At 31.2% G+C, this 27,756-nt stretch overlaps 2 protein-coding genes across 2 annotated transcripts in view; both read left to right on the top strand.

The window, feature by feature from the left end:
• Positions 1 to 4,600, top strand: part of LOC128395259 (uncharacterized) — a 34,125-nt gene extending 29,525 nt beyond the window's left edge. The window contains 1 exon segment of the mRNA XM_053355663.1: positions 1,161 to 4,600. Coding sequence (XP_053211638.1) covers positions 1,161 to 4,402 — 3,242 coding nt within the window. The 3' untranslated portion in view covers positions 4,403 to 4,600.
• Positions 4,601 to 6,587: 1,987 nt separating this feature from the next.
• LOC128395328 (extracellular serine/threonine protein CG31145-like) overlaps positions 6,588 to 27,756 on the top strand; it is a 41,265-nt gene continuing 20,096 nt past the window's right edge. The window contains exons 1-3 of the mRNA XM_053355739.1: positions 6,588 to 6,726; positions 7,438 to 7,608; positions 10,976 to 11,513. Coding sequence (XP_053211714.1) covers positions 7,548 to 7,608; positions 10,976 to 11,513 — 599 coding nt within the window. The 5' untranslated portion in view covers positions 6,588 to 6,726; positions 7,438 to 7,547. The remainder of the gene's footprint in view (positions 6,727 to 7,437; positions 7,609 to 10,975; positions 11,514 to 27,756) is intronic.

Below are 27,756 nucleotides of genomic sequence, written 5' to 3'. Positions count from 1 at the left end.
ATTCTTATTGATATAATATTTGATATTATATCAAGAATCATTTTGCTTCGATAAATGGGTTTTGTGTGTGTGTGTTGGTGGTGGTGGTGGTATATTTAGCCTCTTTTTTGTATCTTGCAGCCTTTTGTATCCATAGCTTGGGAATATGATCATCATCATCTACATCATCTTCATCTCCATCCTTTTGATAAGATTGATGTTTACTTGGTAAAAAGTTTTCTTTGCACTTTCAATGGTCTCGTTTTTTTTTCTAATACTTCAATGATGTTGATGCAAACCTTTTGTTGGACACAAGATGATGATAATGATGATGATGATGGTGGTCATCATTATGGTGTGTGTGTGTGTGATGATATTGGTAAAAAATGGTTGAATATAAGGCAAGAGATGATGTGAAAGTTACTTTACCTGCACTTTGATTGAAAGAAAGTGAAAAAAAATCCATTGAAATTATCAAATGACTTTCTTTCTTGGCGTTGGAACTTTTTTTTTGACAGAAGGAGAAGATGATGATGATGATGATGATTCTCTGAGAGAGAAGTTCAAGACATTCGGATAACTAAAATATTATCTCTCGAACTTGGAGCAAAGTTCTAACCCTAACTAGCTAACCTGTCAGTTGAACTTCGGTGGTCAATTTGACTTTTCTTCTTCGCTTATCGAGTTGGTTATTTTTCTATGGGTTTGTTTTTATGATTTCGAAATTCTGAAGAGATGTGATAAGAACATTTATCAAAAGAATTGGAATGTTTTTTCAAAGAAAAAGTTCTAACCCATTGCATAGAAATAGAAGACAGAATAAAGAGAGAGAGAGAGAGTGATTGTTGGTGAAAATTTCGAGTTCTAAGAAGAAAAAAAAACCTCTGAGATAATGATTATAATCATGGAAAAGTAAAAAGTCGAAGATTGTGAAGAAAAGTTCTAAATGCTGTTCGAAACTTTTTTAAGGTTATCATCTGTATCTTCAATTACTCTGAAATTTTTCTTCATCATGATGATCATGTTACTTTCTAACTAGTAACTTGTAATTTCATCATGGAACTTGAATGTTATCATTATCTTAGAATCTGTCCATCAGTAACTCTTTCAGTTGGAATTTTTTTCTTCCTTTTTTTTTGAGTCGAAAAGTTCTAAATGTTTCTCTCTTTTTCTATTTTTAGGTGATGGAGTTATTGATCGGTTGATTCCAGTCGCTGGTCTTGGTGAGGCCACTGAGTTTAGTCACTTGTTTCATAATAAAACTTCAAAAGGTCTTAAAGATGGGCATTTATGGTTCTCAGTGTTTCTCAGGCCAATTCGATCTCGATTCACTCGAGTTCAAAGGGTCTCTTGTTGCATGGCGATGCTTTATTTGTCCATGCTGGTCAATGCTATGTGGTACGAGAAGGCACCACCTAAACCACGAGCCTCTGCTCTCGAGTTTGGCCCTTTTACTTTGAGTCCAGAACAAATTGGAATCGGTTTCATGGCTAATTTGATCGTTTTCCCGCCAACCTTTCTGATTGTATTGTTTTTCCGAAAGTCGCGGTTACGTCGCTTGAGGCCATCACGGCTCGAAGAGGCTGCTAAAAGACAAGGTATCAAGTATAAAAAGTTAGCACCCGAGTCGACAGCACCAAGCTCGGGATCTACTGTCGCACCTATTGCAACGATTTCTGATAATCGGCATTCATCAATAACGAGCTCATCGATTAGCACTGGTAGCGCAGGTTTTGGTGGTGATGGTGATGGAAACGGTTTCGGTTTGACACAAAAAAATGTACCTAAGGTCAAACGGACGATCAAAAAATCGAAGAAACAATTTCTCTTACCTTGGTGGTGCCGATACATTGGATGGGCACTTTGTGTCCTTTGTATGGTTGTTTCTGTTTTCTTCTTGTGGGCTTACGGTGTTCAATTTGGTGATAAAAAGACGCGTAAATGGTTGACCTCGTTGGTTATCTCGTTTTTTGCTTCCGTCTTGATAACTCAGCCGATCAAAGTTTTCTTGACCGCGATGATATTGTCAACGCTTTTCAAAGCTCCAGACGCAGATTTTGATGAATCAGAGGAAGACGAGGAAGATATTGACCTGGAATTAAGGCCAGACGAGGAATGGCTTCATGATTTAGCTTCGATGTCTATGAACAATTATAAACGAGGAGGAGGTCGTCGTGCTAAATATTATCGACCTCCAAATTTAAATGCTCTTGAACGTGCTAAACTTGAGCGACTCAAAGAGATCCAAATGGGAATTGTTCTTAAAGATATTTTCTCTTACCTTGTCTTCTTGTGGCTTTTAATTGTTCTGTCTTATGGTAATCGTGATCCAAACGCTTTTCTCACCAAAGACTTTGTCAAGGCCACTTTTATAAACGGAGCCAACACTGGAGCTTCATTTACCTCGGCAACAACTACTGAAGGTCTTTGGAAGTGGATTGAAAAAACACTCATACCCGAACTATTAATTGGCCCTTGGTACAACGATTATCAACCTTATGGACTTCGAGGTTTTCTAAATGATCGTGTTAATCGCGTTATGGGCTATGGTGTTTTACGATCAACAAGAATTCGTGAGTCAACTTGTTCAATAGCCGAACCAATGGATCGGCTTTTAAGAGAGCGAGCAAAATGCCGAGAGTTTGGTAACATTGTCTTTGAAGATCGAAAACCTTATAATAAAGGTTGGACTCCATTTAATGTTTCGATCGGTCAAGGTCACAAAGGTAAGCCATCGATAAGCAGCAATCACACTCACCAAATGGACTATGACGATATAAGCGCTGATGATATGGGCCCAGTTGAAGAAGGTATTATGACCAAAATTCCAGGGGAAGATATTGTTCTTGTGAACCCGTCGAAGAGTAAGAAAACGGCCTGGCAATATCGAAAACCTTCTGAACTGAATGGCCTTCCTTTCTGGGGAATTCTTGATATCTATTCAGGGGGAGGTTACACTGTTCCACTTCGAGGTTCAAAGGCACAACTTTTGGAGAAATTGTCTGCTCTCAAGAACGATAACTGGATCGATGGTCGAACTCGCTCAGTTTTCGCTGAGTTTTCAGCTTATAACCCTCAGGTCAATCTCTTTACAGTGGTAACTATTGTCGCAGAATTTCAACCAGGAGGCGGAATTGTTCCTAATTATCGAATTGATGTTGTTCGATTGATTCGATATCACCAAGGTTTTGGACTTTTCGTTATTCTTTGTGAACTTTCATATGTTTGCTTCATCATTTACTTTACAGTTCGAGAGATTAAAAAACTCAAACTCGAGGGTTTATACTATTTCACATCGTACTGGAATTGGGCTGAACTTTTCATTATCGTTTGTTCCTATGTGGCCATTGGACTATACATTTATCGAACCATTTTAACCCATACAATTTTGAAAATCTTCGATCGAACCCATGGAAACGGTTACATCAAACTTCAATACGTAACTTTTATCGATGAACTTTTCGGCTATATTATGGCCTTTGTTATATTCATCGGTATCTTGAAATTCATCCGTTTACTGCGATTCAACAAGCGAATGGGTCTATTGTATTCGACGCTTAACCAATGTTCTAAAGACCTAAAATCGTTTTGCATCGTTTTCCTTATCGTCTTTTTTGCATTCGTCCAATTGTTTTATCTGCTCTTTGGTACATCGATTCCCGATTTTAGTTCATTCATTAACGCAGCTGAAACCTCTTTCGGTATGGTGACCGGTAAATTTGACTTCGCAGCCATGGTCACTGCAGCACCGACCCTTGGACCAGCTTCTTTCTTCATATTCGTCCTAATCGCTCAAATAATATTGGTCAATGTTTTCTTGACGTTAATTATTTCCGCTTTTGAGACAGTTAAACATGATATTGCAAAGCAGAATAACGAGTTCGAAATGGTCAATTTTGTTTGTACCAAGTTCAAGGAATTGCTTGGTATCGACGGCAATGGTTCAGTTCATCCTGGAAATTACGAACCTTCATCTCAGGCCCTTTCTGTCCACGAACAGATTAAAATGTTACCTGAAAAGGTTGATCTATTTCTCGATCATATTGATGAACTTTTCTACTCTTCGAAAAATGGTTCAACTGGAATACCTTCACCGGTGGTTGGGAATCTTAAGCCGACATCTTCCAAGTCAAAATATACTGACCTGATGAAAATTGGTCAAGGTGTCGTTGGTAGAGGTGAAAAAGGTGTTAGGTCAAACGTTTTCGGTTCAACGATAATGGAATCACCTAATGGTCATGATAACATTTACGATTATTCATCACCTACGAGTGCTGGTTCTAGACCAGGAGGACGAGCGGCAAGACGAGCAAGAAGATTTTCTCGAACTGAATCTGGCACAATTCAGCATAACTCTAGCCTGAGGCAATCATCGGGTTCTATTGGTCTCTTGGATTGGGCAGAGATCCCTCGTCGGAAATAAATTGACCTGAGAAAATACAAAAAATCGAAAAAAGTTCAAACAATAAAAGTTAATTAATCATCAGAATGTGATACAGTTGATTATATATTTATGAACGATTGTCCTGGTTAGATAATATTTTTTGTTTTCGAAATAGAAAAAAAATAAAGTTCTAATATTATAATATAATTGTAACGAATAAAATAAATATCATCATGATTCTTTTCAGAACTTTTAGTTATCATCATCTTACATTGTAACTTTTTCGCTAATTTATCTCAAGTTTCCTTGAGAATTCAAGACTAATCATGGTAATCGCATTTAAGTGTTCGAGGGGAAAAAAGTTCGAAAAAAAAATAAAAAGATAGAATAATTTTCCAACTCGAATATGAAACATTCATCTAATCAGAACTTTTTTCTTTCCATCAACAATGTTGAATCCACTTTTCTGAAATTTCCTCGTACAGGGTAATCTTTGTCTCGATCTTTTTTTCTCATGTGTCATGAACATTCATCATAATCATTTGTGAATGTTGATTATTCTGGTTAATTGAATTTCTTGATGAACTTTTAATGAAAATGACACAAAAAAAAATACGAAACCAACAAATGGAAACAATATTATTTTCATTAATTTAATTCCAAATTTAATCACAATTAAAGACAATAACAGACAAGACACACAAGTTTGAAATATGAATAAACAATTAAGTTAATTGTGACATTATCTCGGTGAATTAATTTATAAATACATAAATTAGATTGAAAATTAAATTGAACATAAGGTAATGTGACAATTAAAAAGTGATGGTGGTAAATGTATGTGGTGGATTTTCATTTTTCCACCATGAAAATCATATCATCAAGATGATTAGCAAACAGATTAATTCAATTACAACAATAGGATAATAATAATAATCAAAAGAAATTAACAATTAACTGGATTATTATTAATAACCAACAGTAGATTCAAATTATTCAAATCACGACCCAAGGTGAGATTAGGGTTATTGTATTGTAACAATTAACTTATTGATTAAAGTTTGAGGACAATTATCCAATTAACTAATAGAATCTAATTGATAAACTTAATCTAAATGGTTAAAGATCTGATGACCTTCAAGTGTGTTAACAATCAAACAATTTACTAATTTTCTTAGAGGACAATTAAAGGGAAAAGAAACTAATCAATCGTTATCAATGCAATTTATTGATGATATTGATGATGAAGATGATGATGATGGTTATGAGGTGGGGCGGGAAAATCTCAGGTAATCAAACCCAAAAAGAAAAGCAAAAAAACAAGTGAAATTGATTGTTGATGGAAAGAAAAAAGTAAATCAAATGTAATTGTAACATTTAAGCGCCATCTTGTTAGGAAGATATAACCTAGAGAAACAGTTATCTTCTTGGTGTTGATGATGAAAAATTCTGAATGATGATGATGATGATAAGAAAGCTGAATGTTACCATTTGATGTGATGAACATGCTCAATATATTTTCATCCTTTTCTTTGACTCTCTTTTTTTGATGCTCCTTTTATTTTCCACTCTCTCACTCTCCCACTTTTTCCTTTTATCATCCATCTCCTTCCCCCAAATCTCTCTTTCTCTCTCTCTTTCCCATATATAACCCGCCTTCTCCATCTCTGGCTCCCTCTCTTCATCTCTCTCTCTCTCTCTCTCTTTCATTCTGTTTCTTTCATCCTCACTTTTCACATCTACAACTCACATCTATCAGAGTAGTTACTTTTATCCACCGTGGGTATTGTATGCATGGTGTTTATATGGATCATCAGAATCAAATGTAACTATTGACTAATCTTCACATTTACCACCATCAAGTTATCATGTAGTGTTAATTATCCTCATCATCATCATCATCATCATCATCTACAACAGGATACACATTAACCACAATTGGAATACGAATTTGTCTGGAATAATAAATATTAATTTCTCTTGTTCCTTTTTTTTTCTCGATTCGTTTGTGTTGATTATATTTACTTTCTCTCGAAATCATCATCTTCACTTGATTGTGTCTCTCTTTCGTGAGTGTTGTGTGTGTGTGTGTGTGTCTGCTTGTACGTTAATTTTTCATTGTGTTGCCGCTGATTTTTTTTTCAATGGATTAACTAATTACTTATATTATGTCTACCAATGTCACGAAAGTTTCCCGGTGACATAAATTCAAGGAATCATTCCCACTGCCATACAATTGAAATTATGCGACTCAAAGAGCGAATTGTGATCTTTTTAATCGGCATTTGTGGTGCTCTTTGCATATTATTTGTGATACATGCTAAAATTGTCGACGATCAATTTGATTATCCAAAACCATACAGGTAAGAAAAGTTTATCCCAATCTAATTCATCTTCACAATCAATTTGATCCAATTAAAATTTCCAATCAATTGTTTGTCTTTTTCCATCATCATTTGTCACTCTAATCAATGACAAGTAATCATAATGTCATCATAATCATGAAAGTTTCAATCATCATCATCATCATCAGATTTACAGGAAAAAGGAGAAAAGGAAATTTTTTTTTCGTCCAATTTTCCAATTCATATTCGATCGAAAAAAAAAGTTCTAATACTATTAATATAACTGTATATGTCTATTTACAACTGTGGGTGGGGATTATAACATTACGAGAACTGTTAATTAGTGGATGTGATTAATGTTAATTGTTACAACATGAGATTGTTTTGTTACCTTGATATTATCCCTTTGAAAAGTTTGTATTGATAATTAGACTTTTTTTTGTCATTGAAAGTTGATAAAGATCAATAATCAAGTTAATGATTTGAGATTAACCTTTGATGATGATAATGTTGTTTCATTTCCCATGTTAATATGAAAGTAACACCCAAAAATAATAATAACAATAATGATAATGATGACAAGATGATGAACATAATGATTACATTGATGATGATTATGATTATCATTATGATGATGATGATTGTTAACCTTTTTCCTCTTTCTCTTGACTCTCTCTCTCTCTCCCTTGTCTATTATCACCTTGATGATAATGATGATTATTAAATTAGGTTCCTTGATAGTCAAGATTTTGCTCGTCTCAATGAGCAGCGGTCACCCGAAAGTGGCCTAGGTGACACCTTCAAGAAGCGGGTTTTATATCGTCAGATGTCCCGAGAGTATGAACAACAACAACAACAACAACAACAAGAAACAACAACAATCACAAGTGACCATTAAAGGTATGTAAAGAGTGACCAGTGTCCAAGTTAACGATTCAATCATTTCAATTGAGAGTTTACTCTTGGTTTAATTGTTTAGAACTGTTTTTTTTTATATCTCTTCAGGGTTCATATGAATTTCTCTCATGAAAAAAAAGCCTTGATTTGAATTCTTTTATTACATTGATGATGATCTTGATATTCATCGATTATGATATTTAATTGTTTCAGAAGAGAAAAGTTATTTTTATTATGATTATATAATTTTCTTTCCTTGAAACTGTTAAATATTTTCGTGCCAAAAATAGTCGAAACCTTTTCGAGTCTCATTGAGATAATTGTATCATATTGATGAGAGTAATAATTTAATTATTCATGTTAATTGTTTCCTAGTGTGATGCCCAATCAGTTTAACCGTTAATCCATGTTTAATGTACCACTAATTGTTGAATTTGATTTGATGAGAGACAAAAAAAATCCACATTCACCTAAAAATATCATCAATTTCATTCTGATTAATTTGATTGATTATTTGAAGATGATGGTTTTTTTTTCTCGTTACTTGATTGTTAACTATTAATGGTAATCAGTTATTAGTAAATGATTGATTGTAGTGTCACACAATTGTAGCATAATTGTCATCACAATTAATTGCAATTTGACTATCATACTCATGATAAACAATCAATTTCAATCGCATTAGAAACGTACACACAATCAATTGATTATTACAAGTTGATTATTATTAGAAGGGAAAAAATGATTTACCATCAAAGAGGAAAATGAGAAAACTTTCCCTTCAATTGGTTTATTACATTTTCTCATTATCATCTTTTACCATGACAAGTTCATGAAATAGAAACTGAATCTTTACCTGAATAGTAATAATAAGATGAAGAGAGAAATTTTTTAACAAAAAAGTTGCTAAGTTGCTACTCCAATGACACAAACAATTATATTTATGTAACCAAGTTAATCTTATTGATTATCATCAGTCAACTGAATCTGAATGAAAATTCTGATAAATTGAATATGTTCAGGATCATGTTTCATGGAATAAAAATTTTCACCCTTACAAATCAACCTAACGGAATATTGAGCTTCATCTTTTTCTCAAGAATCTTGCACTCTCTCTCTCTCTCTCTCTCTCTCTCTTGTTTACATTTTGGTTGTAATTTCATGATGATCCTGATTCTTTATCTGTTTCAATTGCTGAGTATATTTTCATCGCATGATGGAACTGCAGTCAACAGAAAATGAAGAAAAAGGGATTAACGGTAATTTCTCAAAGGGGATGAAGAGCAAGATGAGAAAAAGCTGAAAATGATTTCTTTTCTGCTTCCACCTTATCCCATCAATTTTTTCTTTCACCCACCCCACCCCATCTTCATCTCTCTCTCTCTCTCTCTCGTTGTTTTTTATTTTCTTTTTCAATCTAAATGAGATCTTCATCTTGCTTTTCATCATTCGTTGCACAAGAATGAATTTGTCTAAGTATCATGATGATGATCTCTCTCCATTATCATCCTTCACCATGGTTTATGTGTGGTGATCATGATGAAAACTCGGCCAAGAAAATAAATATCAAAATCTGAACGAAATAAACCTCGATTCAGATTGAAATTTCTTCACCATGTTATCATGTCCAGAAACTTATTCCATGAGATCAACTTTTTTCTCAGTGTCAGTTAATATCTTGATCCAAACATTACTCAGTATTTAAGAGGTTATCATGAATAATAGATTTACAAATTTTCCCAATAATTAAACTATAGATTTCATCAGTTGTATTATTTCAGCTAATTCATGCTTCTTTTCATGGTAATTATCTGTTCCCATGGTACATATATGAAAAAAATGGTTCCATGATAATTTTGAGAATGAATTTTTGAAAACATTCAAATTTCATCTTCCCTGACATCCAAACAAAACATGATGATATGAAATGATAACCATGGGAATACTCAGTGGAATGATGATAAAAATATAAAACATTTAATCAACTTTTCTATGATGATGATGATTATAATTATTATTACAATAATAAACATGGTTAAGTTAACGAAATCACCCGAGGGCAGGTGAAAAATTTCCCCTGAAAGCTGAATTAAAGTAAAACGATATTCGCCCCCTTTGTTATATCCTTGAAATTGTTGTGATACTAAACAGACAGAATCTCTGAACCAACTGAACACTGTCCAGAACTTTTAACAATCAGGTTGATTGAAGGAGACAAACTTAATCCTTTTCCCTGATGATGATGAACACTCACCCTCCCTCCCTACCAATTAATTCACCCTGAAGCCAAGATAATCAACTATTAGACATTAATCTGATTACACATGTAACCAGAATCACCCTGATGAACATAAATACTAACCTCAATCTCTCAATTCAATAATCTGAATTGATGAAAAACTTTTCTCAATAATAAATAAACTTTTCTGTCTCAATCAAAGTTAAACAAAGATTAGAAACTAAATCAATAAATTGACCTGAACCGGAAATGATTCAATGGTTAATTATAGTAATTAACATGATCACAAATTGTAACAATTAAGCCAATCGATGAGACCTTAAACAATCTTGGCTTAAAATCAAATTTAAACCGGATTAACTTTGATTGCCAGAATAGACAGAAAAAAAATTTAATCAACTGTATTATTAAACCAGAAAATTTAACCTTTCTCATTTCAACAATTAACAAATTTTTCATCAATTGTTGACAATCAGAGTCACAAATAACGATATCAATACTAATCCAGTTGATTGTTTACTTTGATATAATATTTGATTAGGTATAATAATTAGTAAAACAGTTAATTAAATGATGAAGAGTAAACTTTTTTTCTCGTAACAATCAAATTGTATCAATAAATTATTACTCTCATGGTTAAATTGTTTATTAATATTGGAAACATAATTAACTAATCAATGTTATTAACAATTGATTGTTTAATTGTTTAGGTTTTCCTATCAATCAATTAACAATTAATTTCCTGGTTTACCTTTAATTTTTGTTGTTTCGTCTTGATTAACATGAGTAAACAAGTGTTTAGATTAATCAATTAATAAAACAATTAGACACTTAATCGGCTAATTAACCAGTTATTTATTATTGAGCAAAGGATTTAATTGTTGGCATAATTTAGTTGATCTAATTACTAATTGTGGTTGATTATCGTCATCATCATCATCATAATAACATTGATATTAATTGCTGTTAATTAAATTGTCAGAAAGAGACATAATCAAGGAGGGAAAAAATTACTATCGATCATGTAAACAATTAAATCAATTGAATATAATTATGAAAATAAATAACAATCAATGAGTAATAAAATTTTACAATTAACAATTAATTTTCTTGTTTCTATCTCACATTCAGGTAATAATAATCCAATCAGTAGTAAATTAATATCAACAATTAACTCGGGAAAGTCAATTAATCCAGCGCAACAATTGAAAGCAAGTGAATCAGTACAATTAGTTAATTCAGTTGTTAATGGTAACGAGAAAAGTTTAATTGCCAACGAGATTGATAATTATGGTAACATTGATTATGTTAAAAGTGTTAATTACAATGGTATCCATTCACCCACCGGTGGTAATTATAACAGTCTGATCGGAGGCGGTGGGTCAGTGTTAACACCACCTCAAGGCGGAGGTGGTCCAGTTTCGTCAACATCTTCATCAGCTAATCAACTTTACTCAGGTGATATTTTAATTATCGACGATGATTTTAGTGATTTAGTGAAAATCGTGAATAATTTCAACGATAAATCAACAACTAAATTGGAATTTAAAAATGTTCGATCATCTTTATCATCCTCATCAACTAAAAGACCATCATCCAAATCATCACTTCGATCAAGAAAGTTCGGATTAAATCCAAGCTTAGCTCAACTTCTCAGCATTGATATAAGGTGAGTCTCTCTCTCTCTCTCTCTCTTAATCCAATTGAGATAATCCATCTTTTCAGCTATTCCAATTTTCCAGTGGTTAACTATTTGTATTATGTTCAATTTGTTGATCATTTTACTTTTAATTGTAAATTCATTGTGTTCAGAGTTTACGATTAACTTAACTTATCTTAATTTGTTGATCTTATTGTTGCTCTTGATGATTATTTATATTACTTGGGTGTTAATTGTGTCTCATGTTCATGGTTTTCTGAGTTTTAATTAAAATTCTGGTTCAGTTAATTTGTTGATTCTGTTGATATATTTTTGGATGTTGGTTTTTTTTGCTTGTCCTTTTCTTGTATTTCCATTAGACTGAACAATTCTAACTCTTTCATTTTCAACCAATTGATTTGAGAGGTTGATTCAATAGTGAAATCGATGATCACCAAAGACAATTCATAGTTAATCAATTGTTTGTCTAATTAAATTAATCATCTCCGATCATGGTTATTATTGTCATCTAAGCTTGATGATTATCTTTTAATCTTCCAGGAATTGAGATGTTAAATTAAGATACGAAAAAGTTTTTTTCTCTTAGAACTTTTCAAAGATTAGAAAAGTTTGACTTCGAACTGTAAAAGTTATTTTTGTTATTTTCGATTTCTCTTTTTTGTTATTCTTTATTCAAGATAATCTCATGTTGATTTGTTATTCTAAATGAACTGGTTACCCTGAACTTCATTAATGAACATCAAGTATTGTTAATACTGAAGAAACATTTGAATTTTAAAAGAATATAACTAAGAAGAGAAAGAAAGAGAAAAAGTAAGAGGAAGAGTGGGTGGGGTACCTTATGGATAGAGGAAGAGGATCAAGTGAGGGTGGAAGATGCTGATGAAGTGAAGGAAAAAAAAGTAAACCACTTAATTGGTTTTCTTTTCTTTATCTTCCTCATCTTCTTGAGACTAAGAAATTATTTCTTTTTTCCAACCACTTTCAACTCCCTCTTCTCATCCTCATCCTTTTCTACCATAACACCCACCCACCCATCTCTCTCTCTCTCTCTCTCTCTCTCTCTCTATTTTCCTTCCTTTTTCATCACTTTTCCTCTTTCTCTCCATCCTCATCCTCAACATCTTCATCCTTTTCCTTTCATAAATGTTTTACTATTTTTACCTTTTTACACAATTTGATTAACTCTTTCTTTACCAAAGAAAAATCATCTTTTATCTTCATCAACCTTCATCCTCATCCTTTGTATCTTATTCACATTATTATCATGATGTTAAGATGTTTCCTCATCATCACTTTCAACCAACCCCTTGACCCATATTATTATTGTTACCTTTTTATATAATAGTAGATGATGAACAAAATTGTTCTGAAAGGATGAAAAGTAAGATGATAAAGGGATGAAAATTATCTACCTGTTTGAGTGAAAAATTATCATCATCATATCTTTTATCTTCTCTTTCAAATTCTATCCTTTTCTTTGTTTATCCTCATCCTTTCCAAAGGAATGACATCAAATCGAATTTTTTTTTTCTTATTTACTCTCTCTCTCTCTCTTTCTTTCTCATCACACTTATCATCCTTCATCTTCTTCCATCATCCTACTTAAAGTCTCTCACTAAGCTTGTATCTCTCTCTCTCTCCCTTAAACCTTTAAAAGTTTACCTTCATCTCAGAATCTTCAATAATAACAAATGATTAAGGAAAAAAGTTCCAACATGATTCTTACCTTTTCATCATCTTGATGACTCACAATCTCTCATGTTTTTGATTAATAATTGAAAAGCAATTTAGATGAAAACTACAAACAATCAACTAAATAAATCAACTTGGTTACATTATGAAATTAAATTGTTGATCAGTTGCAATTAACCAAATTGGTTATTTTATATTATCCTTAAAATAGTGATCAACATTTTTTTTTTCATTGTTACTCAATTAACACTAATGAAGATTCAGTTGATGATTCAAATGTAAATCTCAATTGTGATCAGTTGATTGTTTCCTGTTTACAATCAACAAACAATCAGCTTAATAACAAAACCAATCAATTGATTATCAATCAAAATGATTAACCCAATCAATTGAGATAAATGTTGAACAACAACAATGTAAACTGATTGCCCTTGATCTTCAGGTCTTACAATTAATAGAAACAATTAGCTTAATTGTGATCAAGAGAAAGGATAGAGAAGAAACAAAAGTTCCAATTCTAATTCGAGTGCTACGAAAAATTTAGGAAATTTCATTCGAAAGGAAAACTTTTCTCTTCTTTTTCATGATGATTTTTTTGTTCTGATTTCTCAAGTAAACTGATTAAATAGTTGGAACTTTTTTTCATTCGTTAACTTCTTGTCAATTGTAACAATTTGATTTGTGAATTTAAGCCTTTGCGAGTTTAAAAAAAAAAGTAAACAATCAATTTGATTGATATTTATAGTTGAACAGGAATTAGGACAACAATTTAGTTTGTCATAGTTTTTTAATCAGCTTTTGTTGATCAACAATCAACGGTGTTGATTAATGAATGATAAAAAAACTAAGGTGAATATAAATTTCATTCAGCAATTTAATTAACGGTTGATTGACCTTCTTGCTACAATTTACTATTTAACAGTAAACCTCAAACGCTTGACCCTTTCAATAACATTCAATCCCCTTCAGATATTTATATATATATTATCAAATCAATTGGCTATCATGATGATGATTATGATGATAATCATCATCATGTTTGATTGTTGATAATCAAGCTTATATAATATTACAATGTAAATGGTGATGATGTTGATGTTTTTGTTACTGTTTTTGTCTTGGCTGTTCAATTGTTTCATTTGATGATAAATGATAACTGAACAATAATCAGGGAAATGATGATGAACATTTCCAATTCTCTCATGATGTTGTTGTTGATGATATTGATATGGATGTGGATGATAATGGTGATGAAGAAAAGGAAGATAAGTTTTTGGTTGGAATTGTGAATTATCGTAAATGTGGTTAATATGTTAAATGATTTGGAAAAGCAAACCAATCTGACCATGGTCCAGATCGTTTCATCTGCAACCTATTCAGAGATGATGATGATGAAAAGAGATTTTCTTTTCTTTCTTTCATGGTTGCTGATGATGATGATGATGAAATAATATCGATAGAAACTGAGAGAGAAGAAAAGTTTTTTTTTATCAAAGATCTGAAGCTCGAACTTGAATTCCAAGTTGGTTTTTCTTTTCTTTTTAAGAGTCAATATTGATTCTGTTATTTGTGATTTGAAACAAAATGTTTTCTTCCAATTGTTTCATTATTATTATTACAACTTTTTCAATCTTCCATGATGATGATAAATCATTAACATGATGATTGAATTGCTCATGAAATTATCACTCTTCTATTATCAAGACAATTTGAGAGAAAAAAAAAATTCGATATTGATATTTTATTGTTGTTGAAAATCTAATGATTAGTTTCCATTGAAAATGATTCATTGTTATTTCCTCATGAACCATTAACTGTTTATCTCATGATGATGATGATGATGGTGGTGGTGGTGGTGATTGAAAATGTTATCATTATCTTCAATAGGATTAAAATGATGATTAGTTCATTTTCTTACTCTTATTTCCTTTCATCAGTAAGATTATTATTATCACCATGATGATTATCATGATATCCTCTTAATCCATTTTCATTTCAATCATGTTCAACATCCTTTATCTTGATTATCATCATTATCTTCAACCATAATCTACTCTCTCTCTCTCTCTCTCTCTCTCTCTCTCATTCTTACCATTCTGCTGAACATTCAATTGATTCTTTATGTTAATTGTTAAGTTTTAGGATAGCGATAAATGTTAGTCTGTTGAATTTTGAAACATGATAACTCATGAAACTTAATCGGTCTCAAAGAAAAGTCTGAAAAATTTACATTGAGTTAATTTCTGACTTGAGAAATTTTTTTCTTATTTTTATTGATAAAAATACTACAATATGTACAATGGAATAAGGTAAAGATGATGATATAAGATGAGAAATAGATGATAAAAAAAGGATGTCACGTTTACAGTTATTATTAGGTACCCATTGAATTAGAAATAACTTATATACACCATGATGGAGGAAGCAAAAGAGAAGCAGAAAAAATTGTTCTGAAACATAATCAGGATGCTGAATGGAATAGACAGAGAAAAAGACAGAATAAGATTGAGAAAGAAACAAGAATAACATGAAAGGGCTGGAGAAATAGGAAGTATCTTGAACTCTTGAAGATATATAACATAAATTCAGAAGATTTCAGGGTATTCCCAATGAGAGAGAAAGAAAAGAAAAAGAAAAAAACTAAGATGAATTGAGTTTGAGAAAAAAATTCCACAGGAAAAAAGATGAAGATAAAGATGATCAAGTGTAAGTAACAAATTAGATAAAATCAAATTGAATTTACCTGGTGAATACACGAGAATCATGGTGAAGATCAGGCTGAATCAGAATGATGAACAAGAGAATATCAATTTTTCACCTTGAATTTATTTTCTTGGCTCAAGAACAAAAAATATTCTCAGGTAGTTGAAGTTTATTGTGATTAACTTTTCCTATGAAGATTTGAAGTTTTTCGCCGCCAGAATTATCTCAATATCTCACAATTTCCAAAATAAACATTCATCAGATTGTCTCAGAACTTTCGAGTTCCACTTCATCACATTCATTAGATTCTCATGAAAACTTTCGCTTGTTCTTAACTCTTATTGAAGGGATAAAATTTGACTCCAATTCTGAGCCCGATGATTATCAGGAATATAATCTTGGTGAGTGTTTAACTTTGTTTGTGTTGTTTATTTGTTATCGGTGATAAATGTTGATTGAGATAAACTTGATGAATTTCATCGAGAATCATCATGTTGATTGATAATGAGTCGATTACTAGGAATCATTGTAAGGAGATAATTCTGAGAGAATGTGAATTTATCTTCTTCCTTTTCCTTCCCCACAAGAACAGTGTGTATGTGTATTACATGTAACAACAATGAAACAAGAAAACATTTATCTGTTTTGTTTCATTTCGATTGAATTGTGAATGCAAATGAAACAGAATCATAAGTTTATCCAAGGAAATAAACTCAATGATTGCGAATCAAATTGTCTCATTTACAATTAGATTCACTGGCAGGTTCAATTGACTACGATAAGTATTCAGAGGGGGCTGAGCGAAACCGATAAAGAATAGATAAGAAATTCCTTACAAGAGATAATGATAAAAGTATCATGAACCGATTAGGTTTCCACTTAGGACATGGTAATTTTATCAATAACATTTGAATCTGAGTCTAGTTGATATAAGAAAAAAAAACTTTACCATCATGATGATGATATTAACTTGATAACATTCATTTTGATTGTTGGTTAAAAGTAATAACGTTTAGAATCAATAATGAAAACTGTTTCATTTTCCCAAGGTGGGTATTCATGTTGATAGTAGCATAATATTGATTTCCAGGGGAAATATTAGTTATATGATTCATTTACCGTTAGAAATTTTCATTTTAATCAATAATCATCAAGGTGAAAAGTAGCTATTGACATTCAGTTTGAATCTTTTTGTTCCAGGATGGAAACTTTTTGAGTGAGAAAAAAATGTGAATCATCATCATGAAGCTGATCAGATGATTATCATGATGATCATGATTCAATTGAGTCTCATATTTCTATGTAAATATCATGTGATGTTGATCATAAGGGAAATAATCATGTTGTGTGTTGTGTGTGTGGGGTGGGGAGTGGATTCTTTGTTTTATTTTTGTCAATATGATGGAAAATAATATCTATGGTAATAAAACATTTTCCATGATAAATCGATACCATTGAACCAGAAATGTGAAACAATCATGATAATATCCATGACATATTGACAACATTTCACTTGTCAGAATTATCATCAACTCTTCGCGAATTATTATTATTATATATAAATATTATTACCAATATGATGATAGTTTAACATAATTATCATGGTTTTAAGTGTGAACAAAAAAATCTACCCTGAGAAATTCAATGTTCATGAATAATATTGACAGAGAAATGATTAATTATACAAGAGTATATTCATTCGGATTCATTTGGATTCATTTTTCGGAAAGAATCTGATTTTTGTTCCAACTGTAATTCCTATTTTGGACTCGGTGTAAACATGATGATCATGAATATTTTAAGGTAACATGAAAGTTTATCCTCGGTTGACATTATTATTATTATTCACCCTTAGGGTAACATTGAATATCTCAGTAATTTACATGGAGAAATTTTTTTTTCCTTGACTCAATTTTCACTTCCATGGGAACAGATTAATAGTTTATTTTTCTCAGGGATACATCATGAGCTTATCGTGTTTAGTGAAGATGAAAATATTATCATTTATTTACATGGAAATTCAGGGAAAAACTTATTACATGAATTCAGTTGATTCTGATGATGTTAATTCTTAGATGAGTGGGTTTATGAAGCCAAACAAGATACAGAAAAGATAAGAAGATAAAACTCTAATCAGGTTCGATAGATAATCTAATTTTTTTGTTTTTCAGTTTTCGAATTCCAATTCGAAAAAGATAATCAACATCCTCCTTGGTTAGTTTTCTGGCTTCATCATGAAATTATTTCAATTATATAAATATCGTTATCCACTTGGGAGAGACCTTTGATATTGGTCCAGTTTCGTGTGCCCAGAATATCATCATGTTACCATGATGATGGTGATTCCAATTCTAAGAAATAGAAAATGAGTTTATATTTTTCTTATTCTCAAGTTTTCATTTGTCAACATTTACTCATGATACAAATAATACAAGGGAAAGCATGTCAATGTAACATGTGCTCAGAACGTTGTCATGGTAACAAGTTGTATGCGAAATTGATTGAGTTTCCAATTCTCCTTATTCTTTGAAAATGAACACAAATAATCAAATATATTTTTCTGTTCCAGGCTGAACGAAAAAAAAAATGATTTCTATGGTGATTCTTGGTGATTATTGTCTGTTTACACCCAAAGAATTCAGAGTTTATCATGTTGATAATGATTTTGATTTTCTGAATAGTTTTCATGATGAAATTGAACTTTAAATCATTTGATAGAAATGAAATGAGAACTCTTTTTATTTACTGAAATTGTATTTCGAGCTTGGAACCGGAAATGATACCGGTTTCCGTCTTTTGTTTGACTCACATTTTCAGCCCCTTTCTTGTCATCATCATCTTCCGTCTTCTCATCAATTCATTTACAATTCAACTTTGCGGTGTTATTGTTATTGCTTTCAGTTCCATATTGGTTCTCACTCACTCTCTCACTCACTCACTTATTCTCATTATCACCATTGAGGTTATTGTAATAACTTCATCTTATCTCCCTCATCACTTCCGTTTCCTTTTCCATTGCTATGTATTTTTATAGCTAACGTTTTTTTTGCCTTGCCTTTTGAAGCGAAATCTGATTCTGAATGATTTCTCATCATTAGAATCACCATGACGAAGGTAAAATTATCTCCATCATCATTATCATCATCATCATTATGAAGATATAAACAACCATTAAGGATAAAGTTCTGATACTCAAAAGATAAAATTTTGTGAGTGACTAATAGTAACATTGATAATCTGATGCTCATGGTGAAATGGTCATGATGATGATGATGAACACAAAAGGAGGTGAATCCATTTTTGATGATGTTGCATGTGAAGTATCCAAGATGATGATGATAAAGATAATCATCTAAATGATGATTCAAGTGACAGAAAACTTTGCTTGATGAAAATAAAAAAAAGGACGAAAAGACATTAAAGGAATGGTCAAAGTATCAAAGGTATTTTATCCCTTGACCAACTGACCTTAACAAAAAAGAGTCAAAAACATTCATCTCTTGTTTCTGAACAGAATCTGATTTTTACTCTGAAAATAAAAATTCTGCGAAAAAGTCAAATCTATCATGATGATGATAACTTTATTCTTACATTAGGATGCTAATGATGATCACCAGCAAATGATCATGGACACACCTTTAAGAATCTGAATCAGAATCAGAATTGAATGAATTCTGTTTGTTGATTGATTCATTATTTACATGATTCATTTGTGATGATGTTTATTAATTTTCCATGAGTGTCTTTGTCTGTCTACCTGTATCATTATCATGATATTATGGTGAAAGATTGAGAAAATTTTGGTGATTATAATGATGATGAAGATGATAATTTATCTCGAGATTCATTTTTGCGAACTGAATATCATTCACAACATGATATATCCATTTATCTTGAGTATGTTTATGTATAACTTAACCATGGATTCTGATTTCTTACCCACTGCCACTTTCCCACTGCTCAGCTTTTTCCTCCTCCTCCTCTTCACTTTATCATGATCATGATTGTTGTTGAATGTTGTCCTTGTTATAATAATCATTATTATCATTAAACATAATCATCGAGAATCAATTGTCATCATTAGCATTACCTACTTTTTTTTATCATGGAACAAGATTCATGGTGATATTATGATTAAACCGAATTGACTATTTATCTGAATGGAAAATTATTCGACTCTTCCATCTTTTTTTTCCTTGTTAGTATTTAACTTTATTCTGTATTATTATTAATGATCACAATCTCTGTCGATGACACTTTATCCTTATCATTAGAACAAATAAATCGTATCCACAATTCATCTGATTATTTTCCAAAATCGAGAGTAAAAAGAGAGACAAGGAAATTAGACTTGAAACTTTTCCTCCGTTTTTTCATAAGTTTTTTTCTGGAACAATATTATCATGTATGAGTCGGTTGGTATATTTTTCCATGAGTTAAGGTGGGTTATAAAACTGTTTCCGGTTGAAAGAAGAAATCATCTGATTCCATGGTGAATAAAATGATGTCTATTCTTTTCCTTTGTGTATTCTTAACTTGAATAACCTCTCTCTCTCTCTCTCTCTCTCTCTCTTGTTTTCATCATCTTCAGCTCTTTTCACTCCCAGTGAGTTTCCAACTATACAAATGATAATAAAATGAAATGAAACTTTGCAATGATGATCATGGAAGAGAATTTGAGAGAGAAAAGCAATTTAATACAAACTCTTTTTATAATATCTTCCTTATCTTCCTCATCTTCCCAGTCACTAAAACTTGGTGATCCTCTTATTCATCTCATCATCTATGGTCATTCATTGAGACTATTACTTTACATTTGGAAAAAGTTTTATTCTTTTCTCCTTTTCTGTAATACTTAACATTTTCATGATGATTATCACTCAGACTTTTACAATTGAATTTACTTTAACCTTTTCTACCCTTTTCTATTGAAATAATAACAACATTGAAGACAAAAGATAAATAACTTTACCATTTAATATTATCTTCATCACCAACGATAACAATATCATCATTCAGTATTCAGCATTCATTTGAGCATTTCTCAGGTAAAATGTTGATATTTCAATTTCAATATTTCCCTGTTCATTTATTATCATCTGTTTCTCTTCATACTCAATATATATTATAGTTTGTTAATTTTTTTCCCCATGAAAATGATTATCATGACTTTCCTTTTACACAATAACCTCTCGAATCTTCATCCTTTGATCTGTCATCATCCATCATGAGATGAAACAAAATTTCATCAAAGTATAAGGATTAGTATGAAGAAGTAAAAAAAAAACAAAGTTCATATTGAACCTCATCTTCAGTCCAACCTTCAGCTACTCTCCTTGTCTTCATCTGTAAATCTCCCATTGACATTTCTAACATCATCTCTGTCTCTCTTTTTTACTGTTATCATTTTTAATATTAGATAACATATAAATATATTTACTTGAATGTTGTTAACTGTCAGTAGTTAGTAGTTTTCATCATAATCATTTTCGTGATAAACTCAGTCTCTAGAATCCTGTAACTGTATCTTTGATGAGCTTTTTTCAGGCTCAAGGAAGTTCTGGAAAAAGAGATGAAATGAAGAGAAAGAGAGAGAGACTGAGAGATGAAGAGCATTAAAAGTAATAGTGGCAATAAGTTGAGAAGAGGAAAAGGAGGAGGTGAAGAGGGTAGAAGATGATAATCATCATGAAGATGAGAAAAATAGAAGACAGAGAGATAGAGAGATAAAAATAAAGTGCAAGAGAAAATGAGATTTGTGTTGAAAGAAGTTGCAATTAGCTTAGAATTGTTGAAATGGAAAATCGATCGAGATGATGATGATGATGGACAGACGATTATTCCTGGATGAAGATTGTAGATGAGCAGGAAAATGATGATGAGTATGAAGATGGAAAAGATTAACAATTCTGACAAACAGAATGCGTTTCAATTTGGTTATTCTAATTTTCTTCATATTTTTTTCTCTCACTAAGTTATTATAATAATTGCATTTTCCCGATTTGAGTTACTATTGAATAATATTTGAATATATTTGGAGTAAATATGAAAATGGATCAGTCGAATTAAATGGTTTCCATCAATCAGAATAGATTGTGAGAAGTCATTTACAGGAGAGGAAAAAAAGAGTTGTAGTGAAACGGAAACGGAAAAGATGCAAATGTAATAAATGTTTGATGGAAGCATTTACTTTTTTTTGTTTTCTCCGGAATTGTGACAAACTTATGATGGGAAAATATTGTTTATTGGATTGTTGGGTGAGTGGGAGGTGTAGAAAGGTAAAGACAGAGCGTATGAAAATTTTGTTCACCAATGGAAAGAAACAATTCTGACAACTGAAAGATGGAGATAAAAAAATAGAAGATGAAGATAAAAAAAGAATAGAAAAAAATCGAGATTATTCTGAGAATTCTGAGAATCTGATAAGGAGAAAAATTTCCTTTTCTCTTCAATTATACTCTCTCTCTCTCTCTCTCTCTCTCTCTCTCTCTCTCGCTGATGGTATTCATGGTGAGGGTGGAAACTACATGTAATCCCATGTGATCCATCATTTTGGTAAACCAGGTTTTAGAGGATTTTTCATACTCCCTCCATCTCACCCACTTTCCACCTCTCATTGTTTTTATCTTCATCCTCATCAGTTATTTTCATCATGATTATTATATATTTATAAATATCCTTATGCTCATGAAATAAGTTGATGATGATGATAATACCTGAGCAACAGGGAGAGAGAGAGAGAGAGAGTAAGTTGTTTATAATACTCACATTGACGCATTAAATATTTCAGAATAAATCATTCATCAATTTATTGTTTCAATTTTCATGTAAAGATTATTCAAGAATCAACATGGTGAAGAAGATGATTCTTTTAAAAATTGAATCCATGTCATTAATTTCCAAATATATATCGAAAACTTTATCTTCGAGGTTTTTTTTTCTTACCAAGTTGAATATGAAGGATTTTCAGAATTCTCAATGAAATATTTCAACATGATTCATGATGGTTTTTATGAGTCTTGGAGTCTTGATTCAATTGACCACAAATGTAATAGATATTTGATTTTATTCCTCGTCCCCTCTCTTGGGTTCTCATTTTGAGTGACCGTTGTTGTTGTTGTTGAGATATAATTATTTTATCCTGTGATCAGAATGTTGGGATATTGTTTGTGTGTGAAAAGATTCATGTGGAATTGAATTAAATCAATGAACTGGAACAGTGATACTCGTGAACTTTTCATCATGACATTCATTCTGATTACATGATAACTTCCTTGCAACCTTTGAGTCTTTTTCTTCCTTCTCTGTAATTGATCAACATCCACCCAAGGAATTTGAAATTTTACTTTAAATATAATTCCATGATCGGTTATCACTGAGAACTCAAAAGTTCTGAATAAAGTATAGAAACAATGACAATATCTCTCATAAATTTCGCAGGAAATTTGGACAGATTCCATAGGAGATGCAAAAGAAACCCCTATTTCTTTATAATATATATGCTAACTTGGAATAAAATCAAGAGAGAAAATTTTTCTTCTATTCCCTGAATTAATAATTTGAATTTCCCCTGAAATAATTATTATAATGATAAAACCAAAGGAAAAAATTATTAACATTCTCACATGTCAACTAATATTGAGATTCCCAATTTTCCTTGTCCATGTTTACTCATAAGAATAGATAACATCATCACCATGATGAGATGATGATTACCATTAGCATTTAACTCAGAAGAATATTGAACTTTTTCAAGAGAGCAAGAAAAAAATTTCTTCGCTTCATTTTCCATTATAAAAGCTTTGATAATCATCATCATCTCTCTCTCTCTCTCTCTATCTCTCTCTCTCTTTCGGTGACATGATGATCTTCATGAGTATGATCACCATCATGATGATGATAAAAGATGTTGAAAAAAAGTTTATGATAAAATGATTGATTGAACTGATTCTGTAAACTCGAGGATACTTTTTTTGCCAACATCTTATTTTTATTAAAAAACAACAACAAAGTAACTTTGTGATATATTTCATGATGAAACTTGGCTTGGGAGGGAAGGTAAAGGGTGACCTAGAAAATGATATATATACACACATAGGAATTTTCTTTGAGCTGAAAAAGTTCATGGTGTATTATTATCACCATGTGAGTAAGAAAAAAAAATATCTAGTGGATCATGAAAGCACAAAAAACTCATTGCACTTGGATGATCAGAATTTTATTTTTCCCTTCTCATGGTTTTATTGTTAATATCGTGATTGTTATTTCATGGTGATGATAATTGTCTTGAAATTTTTATTGAAACTCATTGATTTTGAATTTATCATTATCATGATAGGATAGAAATAGTTTCATGAGGAAATGAATGATTGATGAATATCACACATTATATTTACATTGTTTCCATGCAAAGTTCAGGAAATTATTTCTTCTCTCCCTCTCTCTCTCACTGATGATGTTGGACAAATTATCAACAGTATGATGATAATGTATTCAGTTGATTTGATTGCAATCTTGTTAACTGATTTTCTGCTGCTAATTAACTTGAAATCAGAAGAATGACAACAATTATGATGATTATAATTATCTCCAGGGATTTATCCTTGAGATCCCATGAAGATAAGTAGGTAAATGATTCTGGAAATATGTTCAATGAGGGTTGATTGTTGTTTCCAAATGAATCTGATTAAATATATTAAATTGTCACCAATTTTTGACAAGTATTTTTTTCCTCATCATTTTCAATCATTGGGTTCAATTGATTGTGAAGTTACTTTCAACTATTACCATCAGATGAAATTTATATATACTTTTTTTTTGGTGATTTGATTTGCAATTAACTTTGACAATTTGCTTTTTGAGATACAATTTAATATTATATTTGATTTTGTCGTTTTTTTTTTTGATTGCCTCTTTCTCATCATAATTGTGTCAATCATAATCAACTTAATTGTTATCTTTTGATTAATATTGATAAAAGTGGAAAACTTTGCCCAAGGCAAATTGTCCGAGTTTGATTGTTCAACTCTTGTTATTATTATGATTAAATTGTGAACCTGTGAGTTAGATGATTAGTTTGAATTGTTATCATTTCCAATGAAAATGTCAAAACTTTAAAAGATAAACTTCCCCTTAGGGTATTTGATTTGGATAGAGAGAAATAGAAAAAAATTTCTTCACCTTTTTATCATGAAAAATGTTCAATGAAAAACAAAACTAAATTGTAATGATAATCAGTTGAAATTGTTACTCTCTCTCTCTCTCTCTCTCTCTGATTAACTAGAAATTCAATTGATCATCATGGTGATTTGATTAGTATCAGGTTCAAGTTCATAGCTGATCAGGGTGAAAGAAAAGTTCATCTCAACTTTATCTTTTTCCTCGAATTCTGATTCAGTTTCAAGAGTCATTAACCTCAGATATTGGGAATCGTTTCTATCTTTGCATGATCTTTCCTTGATTCTCAGAATTTTGGAAATTATTTTTCAGTTCATTTGTTGACGATTTCATGATAAACTACAGCGGAGCTAGAAAATCGTCATCATCATACTTAAGTGCTATTGTGCTGTCGTGAGTTAAAAGATGAAAAGGATTTTATCAGTGAGAGAGAGAGAGAGAGAGAGAGAGAGAGAGAGAGAGAGAGAGAGTTCTGAAAGTACAATTTTGCAATTGATTCTACAGAATTCTGAGTATTATCATGTATTCATAAACTACTACAACTTTACTACCAGAACTCTGTGTTGGTATCTACATGAATCCCAGATAAAATTGAAACTTTTACAGTCTTGTATCTGTTCATTCATCTGTGAACACCTAACATTCAGGAGCCAGAACTTTTATCTGCAGAATAAAATTATGTTATCGATCCATGATGATTCTTTAGCCTTTCCCTTCCCTCTGTGATCTTAGATGATGACCTTAAAGGAAGATGTAGTTGAAATGTTCATATAAGAGAAAATATCTTCTCGATTGTTTCATCATCATCATCATCATTGATGAGCCATGATGATGATTTCATGATAACATTTGATTGAAAAGATGTCAAGTCAAGAGTTTTTTTTTTCATTCTTTCCTCTAATGTTATTCATATTTCTGAGTTTATGATTTCAAATTTTCTCCTCTCTATCATTATCTATGCAACATTTAACACTTAGAAATTTATGTGTATCATTCATTATCATGGTGAAATTGATTTTAAATTTCAAGATCTATCAGAAATTAAATCTACTCGAAATTTAGATGAAATTGATTCTCTGAATTTTGATGATCAATTGTTTGAAATTCTCATGATAACGTTTATCAAATGATAGCTTATTATGTTACCTGTGTGTGTGTTAAATTTGGTGAAATTGTGAGTTTGAATTTTATCATCATCATGTTTCTTGATCATCTATTCATTTATTCAAATTGTGAACCAAAAAAAAAATCTTCCTCTGAATCAGAACTTTATCTTCTCCCCTGAAAGAAATAAACTAGTTTTCAGTGATTCTTGGCTGGTGAAATTTTCATGGTACAATAACCATGGTAACAAATTTTAAGTCATGCAACTTTTATCTAACAGTTGCTCAGAATTTTTTTTATCTTCATACATTTCATGATGATTTCTTAGCAATTCATCTGATAGTTTCATTCAAAATTTTCCCCCCTGAAAATTACCCTGAATATTTGATGATTTGATAAAGAGACAAGATCAATAAACAAACATATTGGAAAAAAATTTTCTTGCTCATATAAATTTAACATGAAATTGAATCCAAAATCATCTGAATACTTGAATATTCAGATAACACATCATGAACTTACTATTTTGAAATTTGAATATTTTTCTGCTGATGACCATTTTCATCAGCAGTGAATCTCATGAACTCCATGAAATATGATTAAGGTTTTTTTTTGAGAATAAAATTGAAAGAAAAATAACAAAAAGGAAAATTCCAAAGATAACTTATTATTCCTGTCATTTGAAATCAATGAAATAACTCGGTGGAATCACGGATAACATGATTGCAGAAAATGATGATGATGATGATGATGATAAAGAGAAGAGATGAAAATAACCTCAGGGGATTTTGTTTGGCATCGAAAATTTAATTTACCTTAAGAGGTATTGAAGACTTGACTATTTCTTCAAATAAATTATTTCTTTGTATTAATATTATTTTCCCTCATCTTTATCACTCAATGGTCATTTTCATTCATCATCCTAAGAGATGATGGTCAACATGAGAATCGTGAACGTTGATTATACTTATTATAGAACTTTTTTTTCTCCTTTTTTTCATATTGAATTCTGTAACTTTTTATTAGCCTCTCGATAATCAGAACTTGCTCAATATCGGATTGGAAATATTTTTTGTTTTCTACATCATCAACGCCTACCGATTATTACCAATATCTTTCAACATGATAGAAACTTCACTTTAATGTCAAATTTTGATAACTTTCCATGGAAAAAATTTCCTAAATTTTTTTTTCTCAAATTTTTTCCAATCTTCCTGATGATCATCATACAGGGAAAGCAAGTTCCTTAGGTTGAATTTCACGAAGAAGAGACTCAGTGATTATCTCCTGAATGATTCATGAGATTAACATGTTAATTGAAGCAATTTGTTTCCATCGAATTGCAAATTTCCCCTGATTACCTTAATAATTAGTTTGAACTTTTTTTTTTCTCACCAACTCCTTGATAATCTTCAACAATCTGCTCAAACTAATTAACTATTAATAACCAATTGAGACAATCAATGTAATCAATTGAAGTTAACTTGATTGTGATAAAACAACATTTCCAAGTAAAATTAACGCAACGAAAAGTTGACAGTTAAATTTATCTTCATCAATTATTAAATTGTCG

Source organism: Panonychus citri, unplaced genomic scaffold (genome assembly GCF_014898815.1).
Source record: "Panonychus citri isolate SS breed McGregor unplaced genomic scaffold, ASM1489881v1 Contig00141, whole genome shotgun sequence".
In the NCBI taxonomy this organism is placed as follows: Eukaryota; Metazoa; Arthropoda; class Arachnida; order Trombidiformes; family Tetranychidae; genus Panonychus; species Panonychus citri.
The sequence above is the reverse complement of the archived record's forward strand: the minus strand, read 5'-3'. Positions and strand labels throughout refer to the sequence as shown.